Here is a 24,809-nt window from a genome sequence, read left to right as displayed (position 1 = left end):
CCTACCATACGTACATTCTGGTAATTACTTACAGAAAAATACATTTGGTCATCATTTTTCTTGCTTTGACACAGGTGAACAGAATGCAAAGTTTACTCTATTCTCATTTTTAGCCAGAGGGCACAAGTCCTAGTACATAAACTCAAATGAAAACATAAGCAAAAAGATTAAAGTAATGTGCACTGAGTCATGAACCCAGAATAGACAGCTCTGAAAGAAAATTAGAGTATGGGTGAGCAAAAACGTTATTTCCTAGAGAGGATACCACCTTAAACACAACTTTGGAACTCTAGATTATAGACAAGTGGAATTTCAGAGTTTGCTTTTTTCAAAAGACAGAAAAATAATCTGCACAAGCCTCTACAGGAGGAGGATGAGGGGGCACACTATATACAGTCCCATCCCGTGGGGCATCTAGAAAGTTCCATCTGCTCCCACTGTTCTGCGTCCGTAGCCTTAAGTTCCTTCAAGACTGAGTTCATATTCTACTTCAACAGAGTCCTGAGACCCCCCTTTCCACTCGCTGTTTCCAGTGCCATGAGGAGTGATCTCATGGGGCAGCCCCTGCCTTCGGTCTCTGGGTCTTTCTTGCATTTCAAATTTCTGTCACCTAGAGCGTCCAGCCCTGGATGCCCGGGTTCCTGCGGCCCGAGGGTTGCACATGGGGTCAGGGGGCGTCAGCTGAGAGAGCACCCGGCGAGGGCCAGCGTGGCTCAATGCCCATCACAGATGCCCTTCAACCCCAAAACCCCATCATCCGCTTCAGCCCCCCTCTAAAGCGAGAATATGTGTGAGGGAGGCTAGGAGAATTCGGAGTAAAAACAACCCGAATCGGCAGCGCGTCCGCCGCGCTAGCTGCCACAAATGCTGCAGATCCGACGGAGTGGAAGCAGAAAAGGCCCTGGCGTCCCCTCGGGAAAGAACGAGGTCAGGAGTCGGTCTTGCACGCAGCGTAGAGCGACGAGACTACACCTACCTGATCACAGACGTTCCACACCAGCTCAGCAACGGTCGTCCACGCCGCTTGCTGTTTCCCCACAACCAACGTCGAAAACACCCTCGTGCCGGCGCGCAGTGCACCGCGCCTGCGCATAGTCTCCAGCGAAAGAGCAAGGGTCTGCCAGTGCGCATGCTCCGCTCTCGACCTCCTCCCCGCACACTTTGAACGCCGCGCCTGAGGCCGGCTGGCACAGGCGCATGCGTGTCTCTGGTGCCTGCTCTCCCCACCAAAGAAGCCGCGGGTACTTGAAGCGGAGTGAGCCGGAAGTCGCTTTGCCTGCCCACTTCCACGCTGTACCGGCGGAAATTCAAGCACTGGAAGAGAGGTTCCGGGGCTGGGCTGGCCTGACTGAAGGCGGCGGCGGAATGGAGACGCGGACCGAGGACGGGGGCCTCACCCGCCGCCCCAGGCTGGCCTCTTCTTGGGATGTTGCAGGCGGGGTCCTGACCCACAGCCTCCTCCTCACCCGGGCCGGTCTCGGCCCCGGTGACTTCGACTGGGAGGAGCTGCTGGCACCGCCTGCTCCAGGGTGCGCCGGGCCGACGGGGACGGGGTCGCTACGCTCGGCAACTGCCGCGCTTCTCGGGGAGCTGTGAGGGGAGGCGAGAGGGTCTGAGCCCGGGATCCGGGAGAGCAGTTGGTACCGGGTCTCTAGTTGGGGAGGGGAGCTGCGAGGTCGTCCGGGGTGGGCGGAGGCGGGGTGGGTCCGGCCGGGAAGGGGCCGAGGCTCCTGGGCGTGAGCGGGGGAAGGTGACCCGGACTCGGAATTTCATAAACGTCCCCATCAGGCGTGACAGCTCCTCAGGGCTGCTGTCAAAGTCAGTCCGCCCATCTACCCTCAAACAAGCCACCTCCTGTCCACCAAAACAGGCTGTGTAAAAAGTCCAGCTATAGATGATCGCTGTCGACTTAATTTCTAAAAAGAGACACTTTTGTCTTTCATTGTGCCCTGCACCCAGTAGGTGCCCAGTGATTTATGTAATTATCCGAGAGTCAATTGCAGGGGATTGAGTAGAATGTTGATGATTGAGGAAAAAACAGAGTTTGGGAAAGCCCTGATGTGTGACACCTTCATTTCCGTATGAATTCTGTGTTGAGCGCTTCTTGGATGCTTGGGAAGGTGCTTGGACCTCAAGGGCAAGTGGAAGTGAGTTAGAAGAAAGAAGCCCCGGCCGGGCACGGTGGCTCACACCTGTAATCCCAGCACTTTGGGAGGCCGAGGCGGGCGGATCACAAGGTCAGGAGATCAAGACCATCCTGGCTAACACGGCGAAACCCCGTCTCTACGAAAAATACAAAAAATTAGCCGGGCGCGGTGGCGGGTGCCTGTAGTCCCAGCTACTTGGGAGGCTGAGGCAGGAGAATGGCGTGAACCCGGAAGGCGGAGCTTGCAGTGAGCCGAGATGGCGCCACTGCACTCCAGCCTGGGCGACAGAGCCAGACTCCGTCTCAAAAAAAAAAGAAGAGTCATGTTCAGAGAACTATACTGTGATGTTTTCGCCAATTTTCTTCTCAGTCAGGATCTGGTGATTTTGAAGAGAAACCTCAACAACAAAGATGAAAACCCCTGCTTCCTTTACCTGAGGTGTGGCCCTGATGGAGGTGAAGAAATCGCTTCTATTGGCATTTTAAGTTCAGCAAGAAATATGGAAGTGTACTTAGGAGAGGAGTACTGTGGAACCAGTAGGGGCAAGAATGTTTGTACTGTCCTGGATGACAGGTGTGTGACTTGTACACAGGAAAGTGTTCTTCTGAATTAGTGTTTTGATTTTTCTCACTTTTTGCAGTAATTATTGATTCTCTGATATTGATACCATATGTTATGGGAGAGAAGATAAAAATGTGCCAGTAGGCGTAGAAGTTTACAACTTTAGAGATCTTAAAAGACAGTGTAGATCAGCCTAGTTATTTTTATAAATGTTGAAATTTAGAACTAACAATCAAGGTGAATTGGTAGGAGGTCATAGCTAGTTAGTGGAAGAGTTTTATTAGAATGAAATTTTGAGAAGTGTGTCTCTTTCCTTAAACTCACAGCAGTCTGTCTTCCGAAAGTTAATTTGGTAGTCAGTCTGGAACTTTGAATACATTTTCTTCTTGGAAGCCTATTAGAAATGGTGGAGGGATCTAAGACTGTGCTACATAAACCTATTTATTAACCTGTAACGCAACTTGTGATTTTTTTTCTTACGAAGATTTTTCCCCAATCTGTCTTTAACCCAAAATATGAACTGTTTTATATCCTGCATGTTGGAAACAATTGCTGTGTTTATTGAGCTTTAAAATACAGTCTGGCTACATGGTTGTACATATGTTATATAATGTAATTTTCTCATTGAGCCTAGTGAGTGGTAGATGTAATCGTAGGCAGTGTGCTTCAGTAATGGAGCCCTACTCTTCATGCCTCACCAGGAAAACTGAATCTTAGGATTTCAATATTGTTCTGGAAACATTTATTTTTAAGTGTAACTATTAAAAGTGACAATATATGTAAGTAAAAAAATTAATTCTTTTTTTATTTTTAGTGAACATGAAAAGATCATTTTGTATAAAAAAAATCTAAAATTGGAGTCCTCCACACATGCTTGTAAAATAAAGGTAAGTTGTCAGTTGTAAACTAATTTGACAAGTAAGTTGTTTTTGTACTCTGTGTATGCTTGTTTTCTTTTGGATTAGTAATACAATTAGTCCAACTTGCTTGCTTGCTTTTTTTTTTCTTTTCAAGACAGTATCTTGCTCTGTTGCCCAGGCTGGAGTGCAGTGGGACAATCATGGCTCACTGCAACGTCATCTCCCAGCTCAAGCTAACTTCCTACCTCAGCCTCCCAAGTAGCTGGGACTACAGGCATACAGCACCATGCCTGGCAAATTTTTTAAATTTTTAGTAGAGATGAGGCTCATAAATACTTAGTAAACATGTACAAAGAAATTACTTTTCTAAAAAATTATCAGCCCTTTTTAACATTGAATTAAAAAAAAATTTTTTTTTTTTTAATTTTTCACCCGGTGACCAGTGAGCAGACTTTTTCTCTTAAAATTTAACCATGAGCCACATGCAGTGGTTCATGTTTATAATCTCAGTTACTCAGGAGGCTGAGGTGGGAGGATTGCTCAAGCCCAGGAGTTCAAGACCAACCTGGGCAACAGAGTGAAACCCCATCTCACTAAAAAAATAATAAAAATAAAATTTAACTATTTATTAACCTTGGATAATGTATTGTTAATATAGTAGTGCTGTGTATTTTGAAGTGTTGGGAAATTGAGCAAAAAACATTTTTAAAAACTATATAAACTGTGATGGCAAAAACCCATAAGCAGTTTTGGCCCCATTTATAAAAGAACAAAATTAGAGAAGTTTCAAGCAAGAGAACCAATAAGTTAAAGGGATTGGACTGTTGTCTTCAGCATGAAAAATATTGTTAAGGTAACTGTTAGTTATGTCTTCAGAGTCTAGGGATAAGGTAATGGGTTGGAAGTCTTAAGCCCTGAATGCTAATTCAGTTCTGTCCTGACTAGTGGATTAGTCTTGGGCAGATTTTGGACCTATCTCATGGGTAAAATTAGAGAACTGAAGAAAATTTTTGGATTCTTTTTATCTCTAAAATTCTGTACTTATTATCATTACTTATAGAAGAATGAAACCTATTTTTACAATAAGAAAAAATAAGTGATTTTTACAGGCAGATAGCAAACTCATAGGACTATTTATCCCAAGATGTTGTTTTGGATAGTATATATTAAATAGCTTCTAAAACCATTTGAATAAAGTAATTTCTTCATTCAACAAAGATTTGAGTGCCTCTTAATGTCAGGTACTATACCAGTCATTTAGGAATTAGCAATAAGAAAATAAACTGAAATGCCTGAACTTATGTTGCTTGTATTCTAGTGGGCAAGACAGACAATAAGGAGACTCAATGAGTAAAATAAATACTATATTTAATGGTGAAAAAGGCTATGGGGTTAAAAAGAGAAAGGGGGATAATAGAGAGGTTGAGAGGTAGGAGGTTAATAAGGTGTTTCCTTAAAATGTTGAAGACAGTCACATCTTTGGTTCAACACTTAAGAGTTCTTGGATCATGAGTCTGTATTGACCTACGTCCTTGTTTGACATATGGACCTGTGTGTCTCTCTGAAGGTGAATGTTTTTTTAACTGTTCAATGGAGGTACATGGGAGTGCAAAGGGTTATTTCAGGGAAACTCTAGGATTGATATGAAAGCTTGTTCTGAGGCAATAGTAATATGAAAGTTCAAATAAAAAAATGGTTACTTATACAGGTTTTTGAGCGCTTACTTACTGGTAGCTACTGGAAATTTTAACATATAATCCTCACAACAACTATGTGAAATCATTGCTACTGTCTTCTCTCATTTTTATCCTGACTCAGATTTAGCATTTGCCCAAGGTCACACAGGTTGTAAGTACCAGAGTCATAATTTAAACTTAGGTTTGTCTGATTCTAAAGCCTATTCCCTTTCCATTTTGCTACTCTGTTGTCTGTACCATACATGAAATGTCTCTTGTTTCAGAAATATGGACAGGATAAAATGTTGGATAAACTACAGGGATAGAAGCCAGAAGAGATAGGTTTCAAGCTGGTTCTTTACTAATTGAGCGTCCTTTAACAAGTTAGAAAATCACCCTTGAAGTCATCATTTCTATGTGTAATCCAGCAAGCTATATTACATCATTTTGATATTCTCTTATAGTTCTGAATTTGAAAGGATTGAATTTTACTTATTTCAGTAAACATTTTGCATGAGCATCTGGACAGCCTTATTTTGTGTTAAGTAGCAAGTTGTGGTATGTTAAGGTCTCAGATTGGTATATAGTAGTTCCCCTTTATCTGCAGTTTTACTTTCCACAGTTTCCATTACCCACAGTCAATTGAGGTCCAAAAATATTAAATGGAAAATTTCAGAAATAAACAATTCATAAGTTTTAAATTGTGCTTCGTTCAGAGTAGTGTGATCGAATCTCCTGCCATCCTGCTCAGTCCTGTCTGGAACATGAATCATCCTTTTGTCTAGTATGTCCCTGCTGTATATGTTACTGCCCATTAGCCACTTACTAGCCAAATGTATCATCAGAAGGTCAATAGTAGCCTAATGCTGTATTACAATGCCTATGTCATTCACCTCGCTTCATCTCATTATATAGGCATTTTATCATGTCACGTCATTACAGGAAGGGTAAGTATTGCACAGTAAGATTTAGAGAGAGGAGACCACATTCACATAACTTTTATTATGTTGTCAAAATTACTCTATTATTAAACTCTTACTATACCTAATTTATAAATTAAACTTTATCATAGGTATGTATGTATAGGAAAAAATATAGGGGTTGGTACTATATGCAGTTTCAGGGAGCCACTGGAGGTCTTAGAACACATTCTCCACAGATAAAGAGGAACTACTATAGTTTATTTTTAGTTCTTTAAATAGGTAAACATTTATTTAATCACCTCATTTGTTATTTTACATGAAGTCTTAATTTTTGAAAGGACTCTTTTATTTAAATAGTTCATCTGAGCCTTAAGATAAATTGGAATTTTTCCTGACTATTGCTGTTCTAGAGAAAAGTTTAAAATATACTTGAAGCTAATTTTTAGATTCTTGAATACTTCACTCTTGTTTAGGTCATACCAAGAAGTGACATTAAATGATTATTGTTTTTAATATCATTCTTTTCTGGAACTTTTGTTTTATAATAGTTGCTCTCCTTTGGCGAAAGGCAGTGTGTGTTCATCAGTAAAGTTGTGGTACACATGAGATCAGTTTTTGCAAATTCTTCAACAAGCTCTCCTGCTCTAGGATCAAGGATAGACCTTGACAAGGTCCAAACCATAATGGAGTCCATGGGGTCAAAGTTATCTCCTGGAGCTCAGCAGTTGATGGATATGGTTAGGTTTCAGCAGCGGGTAAGTAGAAATGGATTTCTTTCCAGATAACATTAACGATTTCAAAACCATTGCTTTTAGTAAAGAAATGTAGTGACTTAAAATTTTTCTTTCATACTGATTTAACTGTTATCTTTTAGTTTTATAGAAGTTAACATTTTTTAGATTTGCCCTTCTACAAAGTGTTTTGACTACACATTTTCACACTTTTTATAAATGCATTCATTCATTCAGCAAGATTTTTTTCTTGCAGTAAACAAGGCACTGATTTGAGCAATTTTGAGTGTGCGAAGATGATCAGTTAGTCTGTAGTCTTTAAGAATTTTTACATTCTGGAGCATGTAAGTGGGGAATGATGAAAACACTAAGGAAAAGCTCACTAAAGGAAGTGGTATTTTATCTAGGCCTTTAAAATGTAGGGTGGGATTAGACAAGTAAATTTGGAAGAAGGCCATTTCAGACAAAAAAATAAGGTGAATAAAATCTTCAGTGCTAGAAGAATTTGATAGAGCTGGGAAATGAATAGTAGTTCATTTCTCTGAAGCAAAAAAGTAATAGGCAAAGTTTAAAGTAGATTTCAGCTAGATCATAAACAGCTTGGGATGCTGGTTTAAATTTGTAGATGTTTTTGACTTATGTTTCAAGAAATTTTAAGCCACTGTCAAGTGTAAGGTGAATCTGAGGAAAGTGAGACTACAAGGAGAAGATGAGCTGCATGTTATTCCCCTCGTCCAGATGAGAGTGAATGAGGTCTAAGATTGGACGTAGTAACATAATGCTGGATGCTAAATGATGCTAAAATGGTGGAGCCATTGGGACTTGACAGCTAACTTAATATTGGTATTATGATAGAAAAATCAAGTTAAACATGAAATTGAGGCTTTGAAGATGGTGATACTAATAATATAAATGCAGCCCAAAGGAGGAGGATGCTTGGAGGAAAAAGGAATTTAATTTTGGGAACATTGACTTTTAGCTGTGAATAAGACATTCCCTGGAAGGATGTTGCAAACATCTGGAAACAGAGGATTAGGAGAAATGGAATGAACCTTCAGTGGCTGGAAGGGAAGTTTAGGGGTGTACCCACAGTAGCTGACGGAGGGTGGTGAAGGGAGAGGAAAAAGGAACCAGAAACATAGAAGGCAGCAGTGTGATAGAGTAGCAAGAGAAAGGATTTGATGTCAGGTAAAGTGACTTCAAACTCTTGTCCTGCCTCTTCTTAGTTCTGCATCCTATGGCAAGTTGATTAATATTTTTTTCAATATGAATTCCTCATGTACAAAATCTAAATGATAACACTGTAAGGATCACAGAATTGATGTGAAAATTTAAAATAAATAATGCAAGTAAAGAACTCCTTGTAGATGTTGTGTGGTTCACAAATATTAATGTGGTACCAGTATTATAATATGGGCTGAGTTAAGAGAACCAGGAGAGCTGAAGATTATGGAAACCACAGAAAGAAGAATTTCAAAAAAGATGGAAATGTGTACTTTTCTTCCTCCCACACCATGTTCTCACCTGGATACCTCAGGAGATTCCTAACTGGCCCACCTGTCCTGCTACAATCTATTCTCCACAATGTACCGAGAATGACCTCAAAGGATAATTGGATCTCATCCTTCTCCTGTGCAAAGCCCCCTGACTGCTTGCCTCCCTTTGTACTTAGAATTAATCGTGATTCCTTACCTTGATCTCTAAAATGTAGGCCCTGCTTGCCTTCTCAACCTCATCTCCTGCCATGTTTCCTTGGGCAGCTTGCTCCAGACGTTCTGATATGTGTATTCTGTAAATAACTAGATATGTTCCCACCTGCAGACCTTTGCACTCATAACTGTTCTCTGTGGCCAGAACTCCCTCCCTGTGATACTTCTGTATCTGATTTTTCTTATTCAGATCTCATTTTAATGTTACATCTTTAATGACACCTTTCTTAGCCAACCAGTGTAAAGTAGCATGTACCTCCAAATCCGTATCAGTTTCATCAGTGCCCTTTTGACCACTTTGTTGTTGTTTTTGTATTGGTTGCATGTCTATCTCACTAAAGGACAAGCTTCATGCAAACAAGACTTATCTGTCTTGTTTATGGCTCCAAGTATTATACACAGTCATGCATCAATTCACAGTGGGGATATGTTCTGAGAACAAAGCTGATTAGGGGATTTCATGGTTATGAAACCATCATGGTATGTACTTGCAGAATCCTAGATCGTATAGCCTACTATATACCTAGGTTACGAACCTGTATAGCATGTTACTTTACGGAATACTCTAGGCAGTTATAATGGTAAGGATTTGTGTATCTAAACATAGAAGAGGTACTGTAAAAATATAGCATACAAGATGAAAAATGGCACGCCTGTATAAGGCACTTACCATGAACTGAACTTGCAGGACTAGAAGTTACTCTAGGTAAGTCAGAACTGAATATGAAGGCCTAGAACATTACTGTACACTACTGTAGACTTTATAAACACTGCACATTTAGGCTATGCTAAATTTTTTTAAACATTTTTTATTTTTCAATAATAAATTAACCTTAGCTTATTGTAACTTTTTTTTTTTTAATTTTTTGAGACAGAGTCTTCCTCTGTCATCCAGGCTGGAGTGCAGTGGTATGATCTCAGCTCACTGCAACCTCTGCCTCTTGGGTTCAAGCGATTCTCCTACCTCAGGCCCCCGAGTAGCTGGATTACAGGCACATGCCACCACACCAGACTAATTTTTTTATTTTTAGTAGATACAGTGTTTCACCATGTTGGCTAGGCTGGTCTCGAACTCCAGGTTCTCAGGTGATCACCTGCCTTGGCCTCCCAAAGTACTGGGTGGGATTACAGGCGTGAACCACCATGCCCAGCCTATTGTAACTTTTTAACTTTATATACTTAAATTTTAAAAAACTTTTTGACTCTTTTGTAGTAAAGAGCTTAAAACACAAACTCATTGTATAGCTGTACAAATATATTTGGTTTCTTTATATCCTTTTTCTATTAAGCTTTTTTTGTATTTAATTTTTTTTTAAGTTTTAAACTTTTTTGCTTAAAACAAAGACACAAACATACACATTACCCTAGGCCTCCAGAGGGTCAGGATCATAAGTATCACTGTCTCCCACCTCCATATCTTGTCCCACTGGAAGGTCTTCAGGGACAGTAATACCCATGGAGCTGTCATCTTTTATAACAATGCCTTCTTCTGGAAGACCTCCTGAAGGACCTGCCTGAGGTGGTTTTACAGTGAACTTTTAAAACGTATAAGCAGAAGGAATATACTTTAAGACTAAAAATATGGTATAGTAAATACATAAACCAGCAACATAGTCATTGATTATTATTACTAAGTAGTATACAGTATACATAATTGTACATGCTATACTTTTATATGACTGGCAGTGCAATCGGTTGGTTTACACCAACATTGCCACAAACATGTGAGTAATGTGTTATTATGATACCACTTGGGGGCTGGAATTTTTTAGCTCCATTATAATATTATGGGACCACTGTCATATGTAGGTCCATTGTGGACCAAAACATTGTAATGTGACACATACATATATCTATATATACATACATATATATATATATGTATATATACACGCATATATCTATATACATATATATATACACATATATATACACACACACCTATTGGATTGATCAGCTATTTCTTGGAGATCCTCAGGAAGTAAGTTTGAATAGTGATGAGACATAAACGAAGTTATGAGGGATTAGGTAGTAACCAGGTATTTGGGATGTGGAGTTACTAAGTGCACACAGGTTTTTTTTCTTCAAGTTTAGAGATAAAGAGGAAATTAGATACTTGTGTAAAGGAATATTGAAGATAAATAAGGAATTTGAAAAGCTTGTGAGATTTGAGCTTTATTAAGAATTTATTTAGGGCAGTGTATTTTTTCAAGTACACTCCATTGAACACCTGTGTCAGAATCCTTTGGAAGGTCTCCAAAATGCAGATTCCTGGCCCTCACTATCTACTCAATCCCAGATGGTGGGGTCCAGGAATCAGTGTTTTAAACAGTCATGTCTAAGTGAGTTTTATGTACATTGTGATTTGATAATAACTCTTTTTTTTTAAATTATTATTATACTTTAAGTTTTAGGGTACATGTGTACAATGTGCAGGTTCGTTACATATGTATACATGTGCCATGCTGGTGTGCTGCACCCACTAACTCGTCATCTAGCATTAAGTATATCTCCCAATGCTATCCCTCCCCCCACCCCACAACGCCCCAGAGTGTGATGTTCCCCTTCCTGTGTCTATGTGTTCTCATTGTTCAATTCCCACCTATGAGTGAGAATATGCGGTGTTTGGTTTTTTGTTCTTGTGATAGTTTACTGAGAATGATGGTTTCCAATTTCATCCATGTCCCTACAAAGGACATGAACTCACCATTTTTTATGGCTGCATAGTATTCCATGGTGTATATGTGCCATGTTTTCTTAATCCAGTCTATCATTGTTGGACATTTGGGTTGGTTCCAAGTCTTTGCTATTGTGAATAATGCAGCAATAAACATACGTGTGCATGTGTCTTTATAGCAGCATGATTTATAATCCTTTGGGTATATACCCAGTAATGGGATGGCTGGGTCAAATGGTATTTCTAGTTCTAGATCCCTGAGGAATCGCCACACTGACTTCCACAATGGTTGAACTAGTTTACAGTCCCACCAACAGTGTAAAAGTGTTCCTATTTCTCCACATCCTCTCCAGCACCTGTTGTTTCCTGACTTTTTAATGATTGCCATTCTAACTGGTGTGAAATGGTATCTCATTGTGGTTTTGATTTGCATTTCTCTGATGGCCAGTGATGGTGAGCATTTTTTCATGTGTTTTTTGGCTGCATAAATGTCTTCTTTTGAGAAGTGTCTGTTCATTTCCTTTGCCCACTTTTTGATGGGGTTGTTTGTTTTTTTCTTGTAAATTTGTTTGAGTTCATTATAGATTCTGGATATTAGCCCTTTGTCAGATGAGTAGGTTGCGAAAATTTTCTCCCATTTTGTAGGTTGCCTGTTCACTCTGATGGTAGTTTCTTTTGCTGTGCAGAAGCTCTTTAGTTTAATTAGATCCCATTTGTCAATTTTGGCTTTTGTTGCCATTGCTTTTGGTGTTTTCGACATGAAGTCCTTACCCATGCCTATGTCCTGAATGGTAATGCCTAGGTTTTCTTCTAGGGTTTTTATGGTTTTAGGTCTAACGTTTAAGTCTTTAATCCATCTTGAATTGATTTTTGTATAAGGTGTAAGGAAGGGATCCAGTTTCAGCTTTCTACATATGGCTAGCCAGTTTTCCCAGCACCATTTATTAAATAGGGAATCCTTTCCCCATTTCTTCTTTTTGTCAGGTTTGTCAAAATCAGATAGTTGTAGATATGCGGCGTTATTTCTGAGGGCTCTGTTCTGTTCCATTGATCTATATCTCTGTTTTGGTACCAGTACCATGCTGTTTTGGTTACTGTAGCCTTGTAGTATAGTTTGAAGTCAGGTAGCGTGATGCCTCCAGCTTTGTTCTTTTGGCTTAGGATTGACTTGGCGATGCAGGCTCTTTTTTGGTTCCATATGAACTTTAAAGTGGTTTTTTCCAATTCTGTGAAAAAAGTCATTGGTAGCTTGATGGGGATGGCATTGAATCTGTAAATTACCTTGGGCAGTATGGCCATTTTCACAATATTGATTCTTCCTACCCATGAGCATGGAATGTTCTTCCATTTGTTTGTATCCTCTTTTATTTCCCTGAGCAGTGGTTTGTAGTTCTCCTTGAAGAGGTCCTTCACATCCCTTGTAAGTTGGATTCCTAGGTATTTTATTCTCTTTGAAGTAATTGTGAATGGGAGTTCACTCATGATTTGGCTCTCTGTTTGTCTATTGTTGTTGTATAAGAATGCTTGTGATTTTTGTACATTGATTTTGTATCCTGAGACTTTGCTGAAGTTGCTTATCAGCTTAAGGAGATTTTGGGCTGAGACAATGGGGTTTTCTAGATATACAATCATGTCATCTGCAAACAGGGACAATTTGACTTCATCTTTTCCTAATTGAATACCCTTTATTTCCTTCTCCTGCCTAATTGCCCTGGCCAGAACTTCCAACACTATGTTGAATAGGAGTGGTGAGAGAGGGCATCCCTGTCTTGTGCCAGTTTTCAAAGGGAATGCTTCCAGTTTTTGCCCATTCAGTATGATATTGGCTGTGGGTTTGTCATAGATAGCTCTTATTATTTTGAGATATGTCCTATCAATACCTAATTTATTGAGAGTTTTTAGCATGAAGGGTTGTTGAATTTTGTCAAAGGCCTTTTCTGCATCTATTGAGATAATCATGTGGTTTTTGTCTTTGGTTCTGTTTATGTGCTGGATTACATGATAATAACTCTTTTAATGGACGATTTTAAAAAGGAAGCAATTGTTTGTGAACAAATTTTGGTAACGATTAGAGGATATTAATTAGTTTACTGTCTGATATCTCTATTTTAAAATCTTGACTTTAGGAAAAAATGAAACTAGATGTATTTTTATTTTGGCTGTGTCTTTAAATTTTTATGGTTTTATTTATAAATAATTTTTCTTTGCCATGAATTTTAACCAATACAGAAGTGTTAGGTAAAAATTAAAAATGTTTTCCAGCTGTCATTCTATACCCCAGAGGATACACAGCTAACAGTTTGGCGTGTATCCTTGTAGAGTTTTTTTATGCGTGTAGCAACACATAAGGCTCTCCCCCATGCCACACCACCCTCAGCCAACACTCATGGGTTACTGCTATGTACACTGTACTATAACTTACTTTCTTCTCACCACTAATGCAGGGACGTTTCTGGAACACCCTGGGGAAGAAAGAAGGTGATAAACAGTTCTGTGTCCTTTTAAACATGCTAATGGAAGACTTCCTTCCTAGTAAAAAAAGTCCTTATTTATGGAGTGATTCTTACAGGATGTACCTGGTTCTCTAGGATTGCTTATTGATGACAAACTAGGCATCTATACATTCTAAGGCATAGAGAATGTCATATAAGCTGTGTAACTTTCTGCACATAAAATGGGGATGTTTCATGACCAAATCAACTCCTTCCGTGTAAGTGGTGTGATCACACATGTTGTTTGGGCAGGACTTCTCTTGGGGGAAAGGAAGGACCTCAGATGTTTTGGCTTCTCTCTGGCTTACCTGTGCCTTGGAATTACTTGTTTTCTCGAAAGTTTGATTAAAGTTTAACACGCCAAGTTTTGTGAGTCTGAAATGCAATGCAAACCTTTGTGATTTCTCAATAAGTATTAAGATTATTTTTTATTTCCTTCTATTTGAAGTTCAGGTTGCTGGCTTTGATTTGCTTTTGCTTTAGCAATTTAGAATTCTTGAATAGGAATTCTATATCAAAGGGTGTAGCATATGGTTGTCATTTAATGTTATCTGAATGAAAGGATATGACCCATTTTCTCAAAGAAAACATATTCAGTTATTTAGGAGTTATACTCTTGCTTTTTTCTCCTTCAAAATAAAAATGGCTTTATTATTTAATTTCTTTCTGATTATTAAAGGTGATACAAAAAAATTAAAAAGCAAAAAGGCATAGGAAATTCATACTTTCCTAAATCCTACAATATATTTAAAGATAAACTATTATTTTTTCAGAAATCTGTGTTGTATATATACAGAATATATGTAGTTATACATACACACATACACATATCTTTGTAAGTATATGGACACAGTTCTCTCTAAATGCTTTCATACTGCATATGTTGCTCAGGAACATTTTTCACTTGAAAGGATATCAATAAATACAGCTTTCTATGGTTTGTGAATATTATGCAGTTACCTATTCATGGATATTTAAGTTTCTTCAAAATTTTTAATAGCATGTTAGCAGTGGAGGCTCACATAAAGAGAAATAAACGATTAGCTACCAGGCACCTGAGATTTCTTCATTTCCTATAGTGGCATGTAGACATATTTGAATTTCTTGATATTTATTCCAAAGAGAAAAGATCATCTAAAGAGCTCTCATCTCAGAAAATGTGACCTTTTTTAAATTGTGGTAAGAATACTTAACATGAGATCTACCCTCTTAACAAATTTTTAAATGTACAATATGGTGTTGTTAACTATAGACATTGTTGTACAGAAGATCTCTAAAACAGATTCATCTTGTAAAGCTGTAACTTTATACCTAATGAATAGCAATTCATTTCTCCTTCCCCCCATCTCCTAGCAACCACCATTCTACTCTCTGTTTCTGAGTTTAACTATTTTAGATATGTCATGTTAATGGAATCATCCATTATTTATTCTTCTGTGCCTGGCTTATTTCACTTAGCATGTCTTCCAGATTGATCATATTGTCACATGACAAAATATCCTTCTTCTCAAAGGCTGAATGGTATTTCATTGTATGATATTCATTCAATGATATTTCATTTCATTTTCTTTATCAATATATCAGTCAATGGACATTTAGGTTGTTTCTGTATCTTGGCGGTTGTGAGTACTGCTGCAGTGAACATGGGAGTGCAGATAATCTTTTTGAGATCCCAGTTTCAGTTATTTTGGATATATGCCCAGAAGTGGGATTGTTAGATCATATGGTAGTTCTATTTTTAATTTTTTGAGGAGCCTCCATACTGTTTTTCATCACTGCTATACTATTTTACATTCTTAACCAATGACTAATTTTCATAATCAGTGAATTCTTATAAACAGAATATTATATGTCAGAAAGGAAAAATTTACATAGCAAATACCTTTACATTTAGATTTTTCTGTTTAAATGTTCTGCCTACTTAATATTCACCCATACTTTTGACATTGACTGTAGTGTAAATATTATTACTCTTAATGTAGATTTCCACTGTACATTTTGTTTTGAAATGTCATAGAGAAATAAATGGGCTTTCCTGTTATGACTGAGTAACTTTCTTTGAGCTTATGGGGAGTTGTCCAATGTTAACATTTTATAAATATAATTTTACATAATTCATCTTATTCCAGGAATATTTAAATATTCAGGTTTATTCAAAACTTGCATTTTATAAAACAAGATAAACTTACAGTAGGTTAACATTTCTCTATAAAGAGCACTTTTGCAAAGTGCAGTTTGGTAAAAAGTTAGATGGGGACATGACATTACAAATCTTCCCCCAGCTTCCCTGGCCCTTATTATTCTCCTTTCTCACTTTATTTTTCCCTAAAGTATTTATCACCATCTCCATTTCATGATACATTTTTTTCTTTCTTTTCTTTTCTTTACTTTTTTCTCTTCTTCCTTCTTCACTTCTTTTTCTCTTACTTTCTCTTTTTCTTTTCTTTCCCCTTTTTCCTTCTTTTCTTTTGTAGTTTGTGTCTCCTTGTTCCCCTGTCATATAGGCTCTGTGAGGTCAGGGATTTTAATTTATTTTGTTCGCTGCTGTATTTCCAGTGCTTGAAACAATACTAGCACAGAGTAGATTCCTGGTAAATATTTGTTGAATAAATTAATGTTGTTCTGGCCTAGTCTAGTAATAACTTTTTAGAATATCTGTAAGTATATGAACTGAGTTTCTTCAGCTAATTTACATATTGCTTTTTCAGTCTGTTTCAGCAGCTGTTGAACAGCAATAAGTGTGGGATGATATCCCCTGATAAGAATCTATAGTAGACTTTTATGTTTTGAATTTAGAGTGGAGCCATATGCCTTAAGATTTAGGCTAGAGATATTTTCTTTTATCTAATAGAAAAATTAAAGAGCATAAAAGGGAGATATTGTAATCATCCCTTCAAGGTAAGCCAGAATCTTCTCAGGAAATAATACTGCATAACCAGTTGAATTGAGGCTGCACAACAACTCTCATTATCCTGGAAATTCTTAGAGCAAACACAGCCAGAAGTAGCTAATTTCAGTCATTGAAAATATCACAGATGTACCCATAGAGCATCTAACTTTAAATAGCATACCTATCTGTGTAGTTTCCAGGAAAAATTCATTGCAAAAGATATTACTAGGTGAAAGTGAGTAACTTACCATATTTTGACAATTGGGAATGATATAATTGAATTTTAAGAAACCAGTTCTTGTGACTCAGTTGAGAGTAGTACATTTTATTATCATAAAGAGACATTTGTAGTGGAAACATTACTGTCAGTGCAGTTTGACTATTCATGCTAGTATTTATTTAATTTCTTTTGGGAAAAACTACAATGAAATGATTGAAAGTCATGACTGTGGAGTTAAGTGGCCTGCGTTCATGTTCCAATTCTGCCACTTACTGGCTGGTTACCTTGGCTAGGTACCTTTAGCCTTGGTCTCCTCAGCTTAATATTGGGATAGTGTTAGTGGCCTACTTTATAAGGATGTTTTGAGGATCGGATGAAACAATGCACAGTGCCTGACTCATAATAATTACTCCAAAAGTTAGCTGTCAGTGTTATTAATATTAACGTTTACTTGTTTACCTTGTTTAGAATTGTATTCCCATTGGAGAGCAGCTTCAGTCGGTGTTGGGCAATTCTGGATACAAGCATATGATTGGACTACAATCCTCATCTACCTTAGGAAACTTAGACAAGTCATCCTCCACACCTTTTCCTTTTAGAACTGGATTGACATCTGGGAACGTGACTGAAAACTTACAAACTTACATTGATAAAAGTACACAACTGCCTGGTGGAGAGAATTCTACCAAGCTTGATGAGTGTAAAATTATGCCTCAAAACCATTCCTTTCTTGAAAATGATCTTAAAAATGCAATGGCCTCTTTCTTACCAAAGAAAGCAAGTGACAACTCAAATATACCCAACTCTGAGTTGCTGCCTTTTCTCCAGAATTTATGTAGTCAAGTTAATCATCTCCATGTGGGAAATAAGACCGAGTGTCAGGAAAACATCACCAAGCATGGTGAACGCATTCTTGGTGTTGGGTAAGTATTATTTTAAGACATATGAGTTTCGATTTGGTAGGTGGAAGAATCAGATGAAAGGAAACAGATTTGTCTCAATGAGTACTGCCTAAAATTTGTTTCCAGAGAAAATTTTAGCAACTTTTACATTTTACCATTAATACACTTAAAGGGGATAACTGCAGAGTAGAATGGATTACTTTGAAAGAAGTCCCTATAACTGGAGGTGTTGCACACTTCCCAGGCATTTTGTGGAAGGGTCACAAGTATTAGTTCACAGTTGAAATAGAAAGTGATTTGCATGAATGGAAAGGAGCTGTGGGAATCATAATCTTTATGTTGTTTTTATGTATTTGTACTATTTTGTGCCTGGGTATGTTAAGCATGTCATTGTGACATTTTCCTTGAAGATTATGTTTGGTCTAGGCAAATTCCTGATTATTAAAAAACTATATTAGGATAATAATCACTTGTAGTTTACAGGCTATTATCCCCAGTCTCTTAATCCCTTATTTTGGCAGTACATATTTGATTAAGAGATAGCTAAGTATTATGTTCCTAATTGCTTAAGTAGATATAGTATGTCAAAATGGTGTTCTAGACTAGAATTCAGGACTCTAGGTGTGGTTTTGGCTTAAACATGTTGCCACACTGTTTAGTATTCTTTAGCCTAAGAGATTTTATTTGAAAATGAGGTAGTTGGATTATTTTGTAACTAAACACCACCACCAACCAACAGGATTGAGTTGACATTTATAGAGAACTCTACCAACAATAGCAGAATATACACTTTTTTCAAGCATCTATGGAAGATTTGCAAAGATAGATTATATCTTGAGTCACAAAGCAAATCTGACCAAATTCAAGAGGATTGAAATAATACAATGTGTGTTTTCTGACCATAAATGAATCTAACTAGAAACCAATAAAAGACAACAAAATTTCCAGATTTTTGGGAATTACACAGCATTCTTAAATTTATGGTTCAAGAAAAAGTCTTGACAGAAATTAAACGTATTACACAGAAATGAATGAAAATACAACACATCAAAATTTGTGGGATGCAGTTAAAGAAGTATTGATAAGGATATTTATAGCACTCAATGATTACATTAGAAAAGAGGATTATTCTCAAATCAGTAGCATAAAACTACAACTCAACCAAAATAAAATAATCTGAATAGTCCTGTAACCATTAAAGAAATTGAATTTACAATTTTAAAACCAAGCAAACTGAACTTAAAGCAAGCAGAAAGAAGGAAATAATAACAGAAATCAGTGTAAATGAAAACAAGCAAACAAAATCAATGAAGCCAAAAGCCAGTTCTTTGAAAATTTCAATAAAATTGATACACTTCTAACAAGACTATCAAAAGATAAAAAGAGAGAAGATGCAATCATCAGTATCTGGAATGTAATGAGATGTCACTGCTGATCCTAAGGCCATTAAAAGATAACAAGGGAGGGAATATTACAAACAAATTTATGCTCATAAATTTGACAACTTAGGAGAAATGGATTAATTTCCCCAAAACCACAAACTACCAACCAAACTCAGCCAACATGAAATAAGTAATAAAATAGTCCTATAACCACTAAAAATATTTGATTAATGATTGGAAAGCTCATCAGATGGCTACACTGAAGGTTTCCACTGAACATTTAAAAAACATCAATTTTACATGCTTTTAAAAACTAGAAGAGGAGGGAAGATGTTCCAACTCATTCTATGAAGTCAGTATTAGCCTGACACCAAACTAGATTGCCACCCCAAATTAAAATACACAAAAATGCATGTAAATATATGTAAAATATGTAAATCTATAAAAATACTTATAAAATATATGAAAAAATTTATAAACCTAACAAAATATATACAGGATATATGAAATGAAAATTATAAAATACTGACAAAGGAAAAGAAAAGCCCTAAAAACTGGAGAGACATACCATATTCATGGATTTGAAGACACAGCATAGTAAAAACATCAATTCTCTCCTAGTTGATATATAAATTTAATGCAATTCCTATGAAAAATCGAGCATGTTTTTTATAAATATGAAGGAGATGATTCTAAAATTTAGAAATGGAGACTTTTTTAAAATGGAAAAATAAAGGAACTATAAAAAATTTTGAAAAAGTGTAAGAGAAATCACTACTTGATTTCAAGACATAGCCACAGTATTCAAGACTGTGTTATTGTCAGAGGCATAGACTTATAGATGGATAGCACAGAAATAACTCTGCACAAGTACACCAACTGACGTTTGACAATGCAAAAATAATTCAATACAGGTAGAATTGTCTTTTTAACCTGTGCTGGAGCAGTTGGATATCCACAGGCAAAAAGTGAATTGTGACTTAAATCTTATACTTTATGCAAAAATTAACACAAAATTGCTTGTAGACTAAAATGTAAAATATAAAACTATAAAGCTTTTCTACAGGAGAAACTCTAGGGACCTAGGACTAGGAAATGAGTTCTCAGATATGACATCAAAAGCATGATCCATAAAGTAAAAAACTGATATATTGGGCCCCATCAAAATGTAAAACTTTTGTTTATGAAAGACCCTGTTAGGGGAATTAAAATACAGACTGGAAGAAATTCTTTGCAAATTAGAAATCCAGCAAATGACCTGTATCTGAAGTACATAAAGAACTCTCAAAACTCTATGTTAAAAGAAAATAAAAATAAAACCTACCAATCCAATTTAAACCATGGGCAAAAGAATAGTCATTTCAACAGACAGGATATACAAATAGCAAATAAGCACAAGGAAAGTTGATCAACATTGACTTAATGACTATTAGGGAAATGCATATTAAAACCACAGTATATCACTACATATTTGGATGGCTAAAATTGAAAAATGGTAACAATACCAAATGCTGACAAAGATGTTTGGGAACTGGATCTCTCTTACATTGTTGGTAGGAATATAAAATGGTACAGTCACTCTAAAAAATATTTTGGCAATATCTTAAAAACTAAACATACAGTTACCGTACAACCCAGCAATTATACTCCTGGACATCCCAGAGAAATGAAAGCTCAGGTCCACACAGAAACTTGTACACAGTTATTAATAGAAGCTTTCTTTGTAATATCCCAAAAGTCCCAACTAAAATGTCTTAGCAATAGGTGAATGGTTAAACTGTGGTACCTCCTTATCATGCAATGCTGATGAGCAGTAAAAAACAACTTGGACATCTCTCAAAGGCATTTTGCTGAGTGACAAAAGAGAATCTCAAAAGGTCACATACTGTATGATCTCACTTTATAATATTTTCAAAATAATAAAACTGTAGAGATGAACAACATATTGATGGTTACCAGGTATTAGGGAAAGAAGACTTTAGGGGAGTAGGTATGACAATAGAGGGGTAGCAGGAAGGAGATCATTGTAGTTAAAGAATGGTTCTGCCTTTTGATTATGGTGGTGTTTAAATAAATATGTGTACATGGGATAAAATGGCATAGAACTATACACACACATGATATTAATATCAATTTCCTGGTTTTGATATTGGATTATAGGTAGATAAGATGTGACCATTGGGAGGATTGGATAAAGGGTACTGAGAAACTAATATCTTTGCAACTTCCTGTGAATCCATAATTATTTCAAAATAAGGAGTTTCTTAAAAACTCTCTTTGGTGTATTCTAGAGTAGTGGCTCTCAGACTTTGGGTCTTTACAATCTTAAAAATAATTGAGGACTCCAATAAACTTATGTAGGCTACATAAAAATATTTGTTTAACAATAAACCCACTGTATATTAACATAAATAACAGTCTTTATGAAAAAAAGCCAGATTTTCTTTTAAAATTTTATTGAGAATAGTATTATTTTAAATGTACATGAATCTATACATAATAGCTTTTGGCTGCATTATCATGTATATTGAATTATGGCATGTATAGTGAAATATAGCTAGTAAAAGCACAGTAGGAATACTGAGAACAGAGTGGATTAATCTCTGAAAAAGCATATAGTTATACACTAAATCTCTACTACTTTGAAATTTTAGGAAAGAAGAATACACAACTACAGATTCTGTTAGTCAGCAGGGCAATAACATAGATTTTGTAGCCTCTGGAAAATTCATGAGTATGAGGATGAAAAAGTCAAATAACATCTTAGTATAAACATACTTCTGACTTCAGTGAATTCCCAAAAGAATCGTGGAGACCCCAAGGTTCTGTGGACCACATTCTGAGAGTTACTGTTCTTGTTTTGAGACGGAGTCTTGTTTTATCACCCAGGCTGGAGTGCAGTTGCGCAATCTCAGCTCACTGCAGCCTCTGTCTCCCGGGTTCAAGCAGTCCTCCCAGGTAGCTGGGACTACAGGCGCCCACCACCATACCCAGCTAATTTTTGTACTTTTAGTAAGAGACAAGAGTTTCACCATGTTGGCCAGGCTGGTCTCGAACTCCTGACCTCAAGTGATCCACTCACCTCAGCCTCCCAAAGTGCTGGGATTACAGGCGTAAGCCACTGTGCCTGCCCTGAGACTTACTGTTGTAATGTTTATTGTGAACATTAGAAATTGGTGTGCTTTTTATTTATTTTGATAGTTTGCCCATTCTAGTTAAATTCTGAAGTGTTTTTATATCAGGTTAAAAAAAAGAACCTTCCAGTAGTTTAGTAAGGTTGTTTGTATGAAGGAAGAAAAACTTTATAGAGTTGATTGGGGAAGTATTTGAAAATATGCATGTTGACTTTAGAAGAAAATTGGGCCGGATCAGTTTTGATTTGGACCTCAAAATCAAAAAGACCCTTTCTAAAGACTTGCTCTTTGAGGGTTCCTTTTCACTTTTACATTTCTGTTCAATTGTATACTAAAAAAAGAATTAATAATGTGTTTGGCATTTAGGGCTGTGGTTGCCTATTGTGGATGTGTATTAGAACCTAGAAATGCATTGTAAGAAGACAGAGCACAGTTGTGGAGACAAATCTCAGCAATATATGTTGGCTGCTTGTTTTATAAGCTTGGTTGTTATTGTTATTAGGGAAAATTTACACATTTTTAAAAATGTATTTTTAGAATGGAAGAGCAACCTATTTGCTCCTACTTGGAAAAGATTCTTTCTAAAAATATGGAACTGATGGAAAAGAAACTTATGGATTACATTGATCAGCGAATACATGAACTCCAGGAGCACATTGATGATAAGATTGCTTTGTTAATGGATTTGCTGCAAAATCCTAACTCCCCGCCCACTGGGATACCTCTAAGACATTATGACTCTGGAGAAAGACTTTCAAATGGAGAAAGATAAGCTCTCAACATAAACAGTGTACTGCAGATATTTATTACATATTTATTACAAAGCCAAAACCCAAAAATATTTATAAAAAGCAAGTATTTAATGTCCTTTGAGGGATCGTTGTCTTACACAAAGTGACCTCAGTTTTCGTTTTTACTACACTTGTTATTTTAAATCCAGTACTGTACACTGAGTTAATATGATACAGTCAAATTATTTTTGCTCACGATATTTTTCAGTCTTACAGAAATGTATGTATACTTGTGTGAAGAGTTTAAAATGCTTGAGGACTTCTAATACAGTTCATTAGTTTGTATTGTATATGTGTTTAAGTATAATTTTTATTTATACAAAGATCTTATAGTCTCAGAAGTATGAAAAATAATGCTTAGAGTATTTGATTTTTTTTTCTTTTTCTAATTATCTTGGAAAATTGGATACTTAAGACTTGGAGCCTTTAATTCAGATTAACAATTTACATTGTGTATTGCTTGTGTGAGATAATGAATAAGATGTGATATTTGGCATGTGTAAACTTAGTTCACTCTGGGGCTGTTAATATTATTTGTTTTATTACAGAGTAGCTGTAGGTAGGAAAGTAAACATCAGAACTAGCCTAGTCCTTGTTACGATTAGTACTTTGGATTTGATTTTTCCTGTAAAACAGATGCAGTCATCTTGTTTGACCTCAGTAACCCCAGACAGTATAAGAAAACCTCTCCTTTTGAGCTGATACAGGTTTTCTCCCCAGAATCCTTTTCTGGCATGTTTATTGTATGAAATAATGAGGCTCTCCATGGAAGGATGAACACATATGAGTCAAGGGATTGCAATTCTCTCTGATAAACTTAGTTTTCAGATCTTATAACTATTGTATATGCATTGAAGGGTGATATATTTGCATATAAAAATAAATGCACCTGCTCTGGGAACGACTTGTCTTTAGTTAGTAGAACTGTTTTATTTCAACTAATCTTTACTTCAAATGTCTTACTTTTTAGAAAAAGGGTATCTCATACTCATGTAATATTTTGGCAAATTTCTTCTTTAAAAATGTTACTTGATGTAATTCCTGCGTGACATAGCTGAATTTTTACCCTGCCCTAACTCTGCTTATCTTTAAGAAACAGGATGCCTGTGATGAAAAGTTCCTTTTGTAACCAGTCCAGAGGAGACTGGTTACAACCACAATAGCTGACCAAACGACTTTAAAAAGACCTCAGCCTTTTTATAATCTTATTTCTGTGCTAAATGACGCTCCCGCCAGCTCCATGACAGTTGACAGTCGCCATGACAGTGACCAGAAGAAGCCATGGAAGGACAAAAAGGAAGGCAGCACTCTGGTTTTAGGAAGTTCACTGCCCATTTCTGAAAAATCCATGAATGTTCCTCCCTTTGCTTTAATGTGAAACACCTTTATTGGAAAAATTATATTTTAACCCCCTCACTCCTCATTAGTTGAAAAGTTGATTTGTGAGCCATACTCCTGCTTCTCAATTCAGTGGCAATTGAATAAAACCTGCACTGTTTGTCACTCTTTTTTGGTTTCACGTATTGGCTTTGTGACACCCATCAGGGAAAGACCCCATCTTTTGGAGGACCAGCTTTTTTGGTAACAAAAGGAGGGCTAATTTATATGTTGTTTGTTCATTTTTATCGTACTACAAAGGTGACACAATATATGGAACAAACTGTGACCGTAGTAATGTCAGGATTTGCATATCCCTTTTGATAGTCCTTGAAGG

General features: G+C 36.9%; 1 protein-coding gene across 1 annotated transcript; it reads left to right on the top strand.

The window, feature by feature from the left end:
- The first annotated feature begins 1,178 nt into the window (after positions 1-1,178).
- On the top strand, positions 1,179-24,603 carry C10H10orf88 (chromosome 10 C10orf88 homolog). The gene is made up of 6 exons (XM_001160695.5): positions 1,179-1,529; positions 2,517-2,720; positions 3,523-3,595; positions 6,716-6,922; positions 17,355-17,809; positions 22,842-24,603. The coding sequence occupies exons 1-6, from the start codon at positions 1,198-1,200 to the stop codon at positions 23,074-23,076; spliced, it is 1,506 nt and encodes a 501-aa protein (XP_001160695.3). The 5' UTR covers positions 1,179-1,197; the 3' UTR covers positions 23,077-24,603.
- The last annotated feature ends 206 nt before the right edge of the window (positions 24,604-24,809 follow it).

Source organism: Pan troglodytes, chromosome 8 (genome assembly GCF_028858775.2).
Source record: "Pan troglodytes isolate AG18354 chromosome 8, NHGRI_mPanTro3-v2.0_pri, whole genome shotgun sequence".
Classification (NCBI taxonomy): domain Eukaryota; kingdom Metazoa; phylum Chordata; class Mammalia; order Primates; family Hominidae; genus Pan; species Pan troglodytes.
This window is presented reverse-complemented; position numbering and strand designations above follow the sequence as displayed.